General features: G+C 36.2%; 1 protein-coding gene across 1 annotated transcript in view; it reads right to left on the reverse strand.

The window, feature by feature from the left end:
• LOC104082212 (baculoviral IAP repeat-containing protein 6-like) overlaps positions 1 to 9,070 on the reverse strand; it is a gene marked incomplete at both ends in the record, with an annotated part of 36,037 nt that extends 26,967 nt beyond the window's left edge. Inside the window, 7 exons of the mRNA XM_009585236.1 lie at positions 205 to 365; positions 466 to 688; positions 1,862 to 1,944; positions 3,245 to 3,356; positions 5,261 to 5,454; positions 5,875 to 6,012; positions 8,889 to 9,070. Of these exons, the coding sequence (XP_009583531.1) occupies positions 205 to 365; positions 466 to 688; positions 1,862 to 1,944; positions 3,245 to 3,356; positions 5,261 to 5,454; positions 5,875 to 6,012; positions 8,889 to 9,070 (1,093 nt within the window). The remainder of the gene's footprint in view (positions 1 to 204; positions 366 to 465; positions 689 to 1,861; positions 1,945 to 3,244; positions 3,357 to 5,260; positions 5,455 to 5,874; positions 6,013 to 8,888) is intronic.
• Positions 9,071 to 11,835: the final 2,765 nt, after the last annotated feature.

Genomic DNA, 11,835 nt, shown 5'->3' on the forward strand with positions numbered 1-11,835 from the left:
GGAACTGGCTTTAAAGATAGAAATTTAGATTATTGTTTTTTAAGTGTCGAATTGTGTACAGATACACAGTGATTACAAAAAATTAGCGCCATAAAAAAAAAAAAATCTTACCAATCTTATGTTTCACAAAGCGTGACTTAACTAAATGGCATTAACCACTTACAAAGCAGCGTTTCATATTTCTAATTTTGTGGATTGGCATACCTGTCTCCTTCTAATTTTGGTATATCTGAGCAGCTAGATGAATCTTCTAGCCATGCTAGTGTTGGTCTCCTTGAGTCAACCCCTGAGCTCTGTTCTCCTGATAACATAAGTTGCTGCACAATAGCCGGATCATATGCATTGATCTCAAATTTTAAGTGGACCTGAGAAATAACAACAAAAACCAGAAGATGTCTTTGATTTAAATCAAGATATGCTTAATCAGTAATTAGTTAATAAAAACTGGTTGTTTATATTGTATACCTTCATAAGTTTGGAAACATCCCATATGCAGATCTTTCCTCGTTTTGTTGCAGCAGCTAGAAAATGAGGGCAACTTCCAGATCCAAAGCAGGCTATTCTGTCAGTGCCATCTGTGCAGGGAAATTGTGCTGGACTTGTTGCCAGTGTGACTGAAAGAGGTACATTCTGAGTGTGCTCACCCTTGACAAATGGGCAGTTTGGGGAATGTCTCTCATGTTCAGACCTTTTCATATTAAAAACAAACATAGCAAACATTGATTTCTTACTGTGAAAAATATACACATCATATACAAACTCAGGCCTCGAAGTGAAGCTGAAACTGTATTGCAGTCAATCATACAAAAGGGTTCTGGAGTTACTAATGCAGCTTTCCCTGCTGTTTCTCAATAGCAGACTGTCTTAAAGCCTTTGATCACTTAATGGATATTCAAATAGAGGAATCTATACACAGTACTCTCAATATAATTAGTACATTTTAAAAAATAATTTTCTATAGGCAGTAGCCCATCATGTCCTCATGAAGAAAAGCACAGATTAAATTCTACAGAACGTACAGTAGAATTCCAATGTTATGAGATATTATTATAAGTAACGTTGGTAAGATGAAGCAACGTCCTGTTTTTAGTTCTACATCCACACTTACAAAAATCAAAATTGAAAACAGTCCTGAATGACACATTGACCAAGAAGCATGGAAAAAACCCTTCTGATCTCAATATATACCTAAGGGAGAGACATGGCAAAGAGCAATTACACTACTACAAAATGTCTGGAAATGAACAAGGGAAAGGAGGAGACAAGGACTATGAAGATAATATTACAAAGGAAAGTTTCTAGCAAGTCAGGAATCTGATGTGTTCAAATAACAACTATAAATTACCAAATAATCAAGACAAAAATTACGTTAAGAACCCTTTTAAAATCAATATAAGGTCCTGCATTTCTGCCACTATGCACAATTTTAGCTGATTCAGGAAACTAGCAATGGATCTGGCAACCTCACATAAAAGTGCAAATATGCACTGCATGGCCATTGCAGTTTAAGAACTTAAAAGATGTGTTCTAGTCACAATCACACAGAAGATTGAGTTTACATCCCTGCAAAGAAATCTTGGCTGCCATCTTTGCCATGGAACAATTTGAAATGAAATAGCAAATCAGAATTAAGAAATAAAACCAACTACAATTTCTTGGGTTTAGCATTATACTGAAATTTGACATAGTACAGAGAATTATTTTGTGATTTGTCCCATGGAATCATTCTGGAAATACATTCTTGTCAGTGATACTCCCTAAACTCACCAGAAATCCCATAGAGATGATGTTGATCTTTGCCCTCCAAAGATTTCTTATCTCTTCAGCACAAAATTAAGTCTACTACTACCGTTAAACTTACCAAGGTTCATCTGTAGGCTCCCAGCATACCAAACACACACTACAGGTAAAGCACATGGCTCTGTCATCTCCTGATGAAGCAGGCTATAAAAATAAGAAGAAACGCTTGAAATTTATATAGCTATGTACTACGAAACACTTTAACTAGGTCATCAAGTCCTCTCCTTCCTCTAGTGGCATAGCAAACCACTACATCAAACGTATGAAAGGCCACAAATTACATACTGTAAAGTGGCAGTATTTCACGTTAAAAAAAAAGGATACATCACATTACTATAGAAGAGATTCAGAACCAACACCTGTGCAAGCCACTGGATAAAAACCACATAGACGTATAGCAGAATTCAGCATCATTGCTAAGACTTTTTCTTCTTTGGAAAAAGCTCACAAAGTTCAAAAAATTTAGAACCTCAGCAGAATAACTGTACATCCGCATGCTTGGAAAAACACAGGTTAAACAAGTATTTCCTATTATGCCTTCAATCTGCTGGAATATAAAGCATCCTATATCACTCCTCTGCAAAGAGCAGTTCTTACTAGCTGAAGTGACAGAGGAAAAAAAATGGAAATTTCCATTCTCTTAAAATTTAGCATTTTCATGACCACATTTCAAGTCACCAAGATATGCTTGGGAATATGGAGATGCAATTCTAACATTAATTCCCTGCATTCTCCTGCTGAAATCCTCCAAAAACTTTATCCACTTGGACCTATCAGGTTTTGTAGTTGACTTAATGAGGCAGACAATATTGATGTCAAATGATACGCACTGCCTAGCCATCATTATCTAAATCCATACCATACATAATTTTTTAATAGTAGAAATAATTTCAAAGAATGAAAAACAGAAATAAGCAAAAGTAGTGGAATAAAATGTTGAGGTTGTATTTATTCACTAAGCTTAATAATTTAGTAATGTGATCTAGGACCGATGTTTGTTACAATACAATTTAAGTCCCACTAGGAAAGTATGGTTAGAGAACTCCAAAGTCAAGCTTATTGCTTTTTTTGCTTTACTTATAATATAAAAAGTAAGGATATTTACTCAACAATCTAACAAGGAGAAGGAAGGACTCTATGTAATAACAACCAACTTCATCTTTATTATTGTTGTTTAACTCAGATCAATTTGATACTTAAAAGTGTTTTAGATGCTGAAGTTTAGAAACGTATTTTCTGTGATCTGTATAAAAAAAGAAGCAACCTCAAGGCATGGAAAAAACCTGATACTTGAAAAAGAAAAGAGCTGAATGACAAACTTCTTCATTATCGTTTTTGCACCATCAAAAAAAAAAAAAAAAAAAAAAAAAACTGTTTTTCCCCTGCTCCCCAAACCTTCCCTTTCACCTAGCGAACAAATACTAAGAACAACTAAACCTTTTACCTGGTGATAGAACCCAGCTTGAGCCATAGGATCTGGCTGTGCCCACCTATAACCCACATGAGGCCATGAAGTGAATGTCTCCCGCCTGTTAGCTTCACTATACATCAAAGACCTAGAAAGGTGAAAAATTCTACATTACCCAAAATTGCCACTTAGAATAAAAAAATTAAACTATTTATGAGATATTTTCAATGCTTTAGTAACGGTTAGAAATACCACAGATAGTTATCTACAACTTATACTTAAAATTATCATTAATGATTACAGAAAACTTACAAAGTTCTCTCACTTCGGTGCCTAAAGTACATCCTCAGCAAAAGACCGAAAGCAATACAACAACCTACGGGCCTTAAAACCAAGATAAATAAAATAAGCTTCCAAGTAGCTTATTTGCTCTAACTGCAGAAAAGCATCAGATATCCAAAGCTACTCTGCATTTAAAGCTGCTAGAGAGTTGTCTTTTTTAACGACTGCAAAAATTTGGGTTTATTAGTTGAACAAATATGAATATGCATATTTAAAAATACTCCAAAGCGATATTTTAGGCTTAACTGAATACATGGTACAAACCCCCCAACATTCACTCACTGCATACTATAATACTTAAAAATTATAAACTACCAAGTCAAAAAATATGAACTCCTCTGCAACTCAGCATCTACAGAGAAAAGAAGGTCCTCTCTTTTCCACCTTCACTCAGTGCATGTCCCTCATCTGAAATAGTACGTAAGAACCAACTATCAGCTTTTCTTTTTCCTTGACACAAGTTTGTTCTCCAGTATCACCCCAAGAACTAAGGCTGCTAGACGGAAAAGTGCCTCACTTCTTGTTTCTGCCCCTCAGTTTCAGGAGATTTTTGCTGTCTTTTCCTGTGGGAATGGATATACTAAACATTTGCTACCAAGGATGTAAACTATTCTTGCAACACCCACATAAGGGCTGTCTTAACTTGACATTATACCATCTTAAGAGACAGATCTCGGAGAGCTCTAAACAAAAATACAATATGGCGAGGTACAGGTAGACCTGGAGGCTTGGGGAGGGGAAGTAAGAGATGAAATCAATTTTATTAAATTATTTGACCTATAAGAAATTATAATATGCTTACAAAATAATATTTGTGTAGAAACTTTCAAGAAGGAATTAAATTTATAGACTTAGAAGATTTATCAGTATTCTAACTAGTCTTGGCTTATGAAGGTTAAAATAATGGATTACTCGCTTGTGTACACATTATCACTTGGATCAGAAAGAGATGAAGCAACAATCTGAGGTAAAATTTTCTCTGACCCCCCCAAACACATAGCAGGTGACTAGACAGTTCAGAAGTAGCATATATATATTCTGCAAAGGTAACAACTTCCTAAACTTCTAAAGCACAAGACATGGGCATAACTCTTTCTTGTATGAAGGAAAAGGAATTGATTTATGATGCAGCATAGTATGTATGCTCTTATCTTTGGTAGACAATGAGTGCTCTCTTTGCATTCAAAAGAGGCGTACATACGCTCTTAAAGCTATGCAGTTTCTGAACATCTCAACGTTGCAGTCTCAGTAAGGTTTCAGTACTAGTTTGAGTAAAGCCAGTAACTTAAGTAACTAGCCATATGGACTTGACTGTTCAGATAAAACCCATAATCAAACGTGATGAAGAGTAAAGCCTAGGTGAACTTATCACATTAATGTGTTACAATACTACTTACGGACCTATATTTAGGGCTGCAATCGTTACCTTTCTGAAAGTATATGTTGGGATTAAAAGCAAAGTGAATTCAGTTTGCCTGGCATTAAAGTCAGAATCCAAACAAAACAGTCTTGTGGCATCCATAAAGGTTTCCTCTAAGTTTAGTAATATGTACAGCGCATTGTGCATTAAACAGTTAATTAGCAGTATGTGTAAGAGCAAGAAAGTAGAGAATAGGACTAATTCCTTTGACAAATAAATTAAAGTCATCTAAGAGCTTATTCTGATATAACTAAGCGGTCAAATTCATCACTTATTTTGTCTTAATATACCTGTCCACAGATCGACCAGGTCCCACACCAAGTTCTGGTCGTGCGCTGGGTAAGAGGTAAGATAACCTATCCATCACAGAGGATGCTACAGGTAAGGCAGCAATATTTTGATTTATCTTCTTGAGTTCATTTACAATGGCACTGGCGACAGACTTCAAAACATGATGAGGAAGGTGGAACATAACCGTTGCCCACTAAATCAAGAAAAAAAGTGCCTAGTTTATATTTTAAAATTTTAACATCTAAACAATAAATAGATCACAAAAGTGTCAAAAGCAAAAACAAATGCAAGTCTTGCACCTTCTCTTGATTTCAGAAAATAATACAAGAACAGACACAAAAAGCGACAGGGACATAATGCAAGGAAAGTCAGTAACTTCAGATTTTAAGCTCAGTTGGGTTTATTAGTTGGGTTTATCAGCAAGAAACTAACCTTGTTTGTTCTCTTAACAAGTGAAAATTCACATAGAGGAACTAAGGAATACAGAATACATTCCATCCTCTTCAAACAAAATCCACCACACTAAGTCAAGCATTTTGTATGCTTCAATAATGGTAGCCAAGCAAGTTAGACTTGGGAATCCATGTTAGACAGCACAGAGATGAATTCTTACCTTTGCAACTTTATGATTTGCTGCTGTTTCATGTGAGGTATTTTTTAAACCATCCTTCAGTTGTGTGATGAATAAGTCATATCCCTCTGTGCTAGAAACATCTACTTTTTCTATGCAAGCAGATAACAGCTGCTGAGCCTAAAATGCAGATGTGCAAGAAAAGTTAGCATGCACGTTGAATAACTACAGACAAGAATTACACCTGTTTCATTACTCCGGGAAATGGAATTTGTCATATCCTTCTTTATCATGTATTATATCAGCATAATTCCCATAAAAGACCTAGAGTTGAGCAAGCAGCTCCAAATTTTACTTCGTAGGCCAATCAATGGATAAACTTCAGCAATAGTTACAGTAATTACTAGAAGTTCCCTCAACAGCAATATTACCAAATGTTAAACAAGTCAGTCATATAAACAATTAAAACAGAACATATATTAAAGCCAAGCAAAAAGGAGATATTTATTGCCCAATGCTTTCCCTTCAAAAGGATTCATTCAGCTTTAGGGACAAAAAGCCAGGGCAAGAACAAAGTCTTGACATTTTTCTGAGTAGCTTTGTATCTTAAAAAGAAGTAGATGATAATGAGAAAAACAACTTTGCAAGAAAATTAGAGATAAATTACTTACAATGCTAGTATAACGAAGCTGAAAAATGAGGCAGAAAAAAACGGGCCAATTTAGAATCTAGAAATTCTTAAAACTCAGAAATAACGCATCTGGAAAAGAACACTATTAACACCCATTTATAGACTTCTTTTCTTCCAAGTCCCATCTGTTTCTAGCTTGTCCCTCTGTCTGCTAATTTCATGTTGATAGGTAAGATTTAAAGGTACGCTTTATGTGCAAAGCACAGAGTATTTTGTATCTGTTGTTAGGTGGGCTAACATCTGGAAAAATGTTACACTTTCAAGTTACAAACACAGGGAAATATTTCCCAAGGGCAATGGCCAGCCAGTCCTTTAAACAGCCACTACTACTCCAAACAATATGGGCCAAATGGCCACTTGGTTACCTCCTTGGGGAGTACAGGGGAAGAAACACAGAAATAAGGCAAATCAGTCCCCTAGCTAAGGCTGTATCTGTTTCTCAGATTTCAGTAAAAAGATAATTACAATTCTTGTGGCATCTCATACTTCCCAAGTCTCTTGCAGATGATAGAAGAACAAGAGATAGATTATGGAAGTTCATAAATTTACAATGTTCTACGGGGAAGTAAAAACAGCATAGAGGCTGCACCATAACTTGTCAATGCTGCCGATCAGAAATGCATAAAGATGCACTGCATTACTGGCAGATCAATCATATAAAAAGACTACTTAAGTGCAAAAATTTGCAGAAAAGTTCTAGAGACTAACAAAAAATAAAGGCTTTTGCTTGGATAAAGGTTCTAGGCCTTCCTATGATGAAAGATGTGGACTGATGTGTTTGTATGATATTTGCTTAATACTTACTAAAATTTTCCGAGGTCTGGGTACATCCTCTTTAAAATCAAAAGTAAGAACTGAAGACTGCTAATGTTTTTTCCTCCCACCTCATCGATTTGGCCATGAACTCCCCAAATCTGTTCCTAATGAACTGTAATATTTCCCAATTTTTTTCTACAGGAAGGACCTTTTCAGATAAGTGCTCTATTTTAACCTTGAAATAAGGGTCTGTAAACTCTTTAGAACCAAAGAATCTTTAGCTAAAACTGACACAAACTTATAGGTTGTATTGAACCATGTGAGACTGCAGACCAGTGACAGCAAAACTTATGAAAGAAAATGCTGACCTCTGTCAGTCTCTGCATTCAGCCACACATACCAAGATTTTGCAGTTACCCACAAAGGGAGTAAAAATGACGCCAGTGGCAGCAAGCCTGAGGAACCTGGAAAGCTCTCTTGCTTTGAAGCAACATTTTATTGCTGTCACTCCTACTCAAGACAAGTAGTTAAAACCCTCACATATAACACACATTCTTGGTTCATAATAAGCACCTATTATTCAATACTCCAACAGCACATAAAAATTTTAAATCAATGCTCAGGATAAGTTTTTCTTGGTGGTGCATCATTCGATATGCACCAATATTATTCAATATTATTTCCCACAGAGATGAGTGGGAAGTGCTCTTTTCTCAGAGTGCTTTAAAGATTCAGAATCTGGATCTAGTAGTCCAGTTTTGGTTTTTCAACTGTAAGCACTATTCTAAATATTACCATTGGCAGATGCTCTATGCTTTTCCCAAACAAAGAATTAATTTCGCTTGTAATTAAAACTGTTGTACAGATTTACTTCCCAGGTCTATTACTTCATGACCACTACAAAGGTGAAAGCTACTTTCCTCATAACCAACTGCCTTAGAATGGAACCAATTGTTAGCTATCTTACATTATGCATTTGAAAATAAGAATGTACATGCTACCTCACCTAATAAATGCCATGCTAGCTGAAGGTAAACCAATGCAACAAAATCCTAAATGTTACACTCTAAGCAAAAATGTACACACTAGATTTTCTTAAAGTGATACTAAATGCTTGGTTGTATTGTCTCAACCACGAGGAATCGCTTTACAGCTAAGACAGTGCAAACATAAAAGGAAAGCCAGGTTTGCAGGGAAAAAAGTCTTTCATTAGGCCAACTGATTCCAGCATTAATTTTTCAGAAGTAGCAACACCATATTAGCTGATTTTAATTGTCCTTTTTTCCCTGAAAGCCTAAAACAAAAAAAATTCAAGGATGCCTAGCAGCCCAGACTGACTTCTAGAAATGCATATAGATTCCATACATAAGTACTGACAAAGCTCTGGAAATGAGTCATTATTTCTGGTCACTAAAAAGTTCTTTCGTCTTATTTGTTTGAGATACGAATAACTGCAAAAAGCTATTGCCCTATGACAGCTAATAACTAAGAAACTTTTCCATTCCATGCTGTTAAAATCACACCAGAAACTCAGGGTCAAACGTCTGGTTTCAGTATTTCTGACAGAGTTATTTACATACGCTTTTCCCCCCGCCCCTCCACATCTTACCTCTGTAACCGGCAATTCAAGCTGAACCACGTCATCTTGTTTTGAAACAGGCGTTTGCAGAGCTGTGTCTAACAGCAAGATGCCATTGAGATCTTTCCTACATCCTACTGCATAATCGTCCACAAAGATCACTTTATCCACAGCAGAAATATATTGACATTTCACCCGTCCACCTGGTTTAGCTATAAAGGGAAAGACAAAAAGCAAGATCAGATTAGGAAACAGCTTTTATAAAAGACCTTTAATATCTGTTCCGGAAAGTAATGTAACACTTCAGGAAAACCTTTACTTCTTGAGATGATCAAAACCTAGCATTTTAGCTACTACAACTTTCACCAAACTTTTATATTTCCTACATCAAAAAACAAACAATCAAAATCTATACATCCCATCAACAACTACAACCATTTCAATCCTATAATGGAAGCCATCATTCAAGTCCTGCTCCTACCAGGAGGCCTAAACTAGTGTTTTCAAGACTAATGTAGATGCCTGATGTACTTGATGTTAGCTGACAATCATTAATAAGAATGAAATTGTACAAATCAGCATGAAAATTAAGACAAAATTGCTAAACTACCATTAAGGCTGATTAACACCATTTCATCAAGCAAAACAATACTCAAACTTCTGAAAACTAAGTACAGCATATAACATGTGCCAATGCTATACGTGTTCCTTGAGACACTAAGGTAGCTTATTTCTGCTCAGCGCTGCACACATGATGTAACAGGTTAGAGAAGTTTGGTGGGGGTGGAGGAAGACTGTCAGCAGATAAATAAGGAAGGCTGTGGCAATGGATATTATCCCCAGAAATGTTCAATGTTACTGGACGTTATTATGTGTCTAAGGCTGGATGAATTGTAAAACTAAATCCATGTAATATGCTGTCTGTGTAGAAGGCAAATTGCTTTAATTCATGGAAAGTGTAGCTGCTGCTAGAGATGCAGATTGCATGTGAGTTATAAATATATGGACACATCATCCAATGGGCAAAGCTGAAATCGCTGGATTGTCAACATGAATCTCTTCTTGTTGCACAGGAATAGGAGTTTCACTAAATTTTGCATTAATCAAGTCCTGTCCCTGTTCTCCTCTTTCCTCAGACACTGGATACTGTTTTTATTACAAATAATTAAAAATCACCATTTAGGTAGCTAGCATACAGATAAAGCATCCAGATAAAGACAGCTACATAATTCTGTCGTCTTCACGCTTTGATATAGTTAAATGGAAATTAAGACTTCTCCAAATATAGGGCACATCAACCCAACTACATTGCATTTGTGGTATCCTCTCTTGAAACCTCAGGTCAAGAATAGTTGTCAGCTGCCTTTCTCACCAAAATTTTGGAAACAATGACTCATATACTCTCAAAATATAGGACATATGCCTTTGCCTGCATGAAGTATACTGCAATTGTAATCATTGCTGTAACAGTCAGAAACACTTCAAGAGCCCTGGAATCACTTAACAGTTGTGAAGTTGTTAGTCCTAGCTCAACAAAAAAGGGTCCTCTGAATGGCAAATCAATGAGTTTCAAACTGTATTTTTGCCAATACATTGGAGTTTCTCACACAAGACTTTCTACAGACAACACAGCTGCAGGCAAGGAAGTAAGTAATTCTACAGAAAAATAACAGTTTTGACAAAAATTCAAATACAAGTTTTAACATCTTTAAAAGTATTAGTTTCAACAATTATGTAAATAAACTGAAAGGTATCTCATGCCCTAAACTAGAAACCTCAGTAGATTCGCATGGTGTTTGCAGTCTATTCAGTGTGATCCAAGTGATGGATCACTACAGGACACTTTCTTTAACCTATCAACTTCTCTCCTCCTCCTTCCCAGAGAAAATGGGAAAAGCCGCTCACCTCTTCTGGCAGTGCCAACACCATGAACACTTTCTTTTGCACTTTCCTTGTTTCCTGTCAAGCACAGGAGTATGTTGACGCCTTATGACTAGGAGTTCAGCAGCCTGTAGAAGCCCCAGCCCTTGGGGCTTTCTAGGCTAGACCATTCTTATTTTTTCATTTCTGTAGTGAAGTTAGTGAAATGTCATGTCTAAACCACCAAATGGCTAACTAATATCCTCTGCATAAGTAGTCCCAATTTTTAGAAGCCAATGAAGATTACTAATGAGGTAGATAACATGCCTAATCAACATAATATTTCTGCTCCATTAAGAAACAAAACAAAAAGCTATAACTACAGCACAAGAAATATATTGCCTAACAGCTGTGATTCTCACTGTGCTGGTTAGTATTTTGGTTGGTTACATTGACAGGAAGACTTTGGCCAAACTACGTCTAGAAAGTTATTTACAGTTGCTGGTTGTATTTTATTGAAAGCACATAAAAACAAAACAAGCTTCTTTAGCCCAAGTTGATGGAGCTTCAAGGAAATAGTTCAATCAATACTTAGTGTCATTCCAACACCCTGGGAAACACATTCTGCAAGTGACTGGTTTACGCTTTGAATAGCCTCTGAACTGTTGACAAGCTATTTTGCAAACTTAGGAGTTTAATTTTGAAGTTCAGAGAACACATTTCAAGATGGTTCTACTACCAGTCACAAACTATATCATAGTTCACAGATGGCTGGCCATATGATTAAACAGTAGGTTGAGAACCAGGAAACTAAAGAATTTAGAAGTCATCACTGTAGAAGAAATGCCTAGAAAAGTTTAATCATCCTCAAAGCATTGGCAGAAGGGTCTTTTCTAACTCAGGATCAACATTTTACAATTCCTTTTACAATTTACAAAGCCAAAGGACTCCGACCAGTATCCTTTGAAAAACCTACTGGTGGCACTACAACATTATGTCCTGCCTGTCCAGCCTGGCCAAGTTTACTAGGAATAAGTAGTGATCTGCATCTTCATAAATCACAGTTCAAAAGTTTCACATAAACTCACTAAATTACTTAAGCCAGATCATCCAAACC

Source organism: Fulmarus glacialis, unplaced genomic scaffold, assembly GCF_000690835.1.
Source record: "Fulmarus glacialis isolate BGI_N327 unplaced genomic scaffold, ASM69083v1 scaffold35209, whole genome shotgun sequence".
Lineage (NCBI taxonomy): Eukaryota > Metazoa > Chordata > Aves > Procellariiformes > Procellariidae > Fulmarus > Fulmarus glacialis.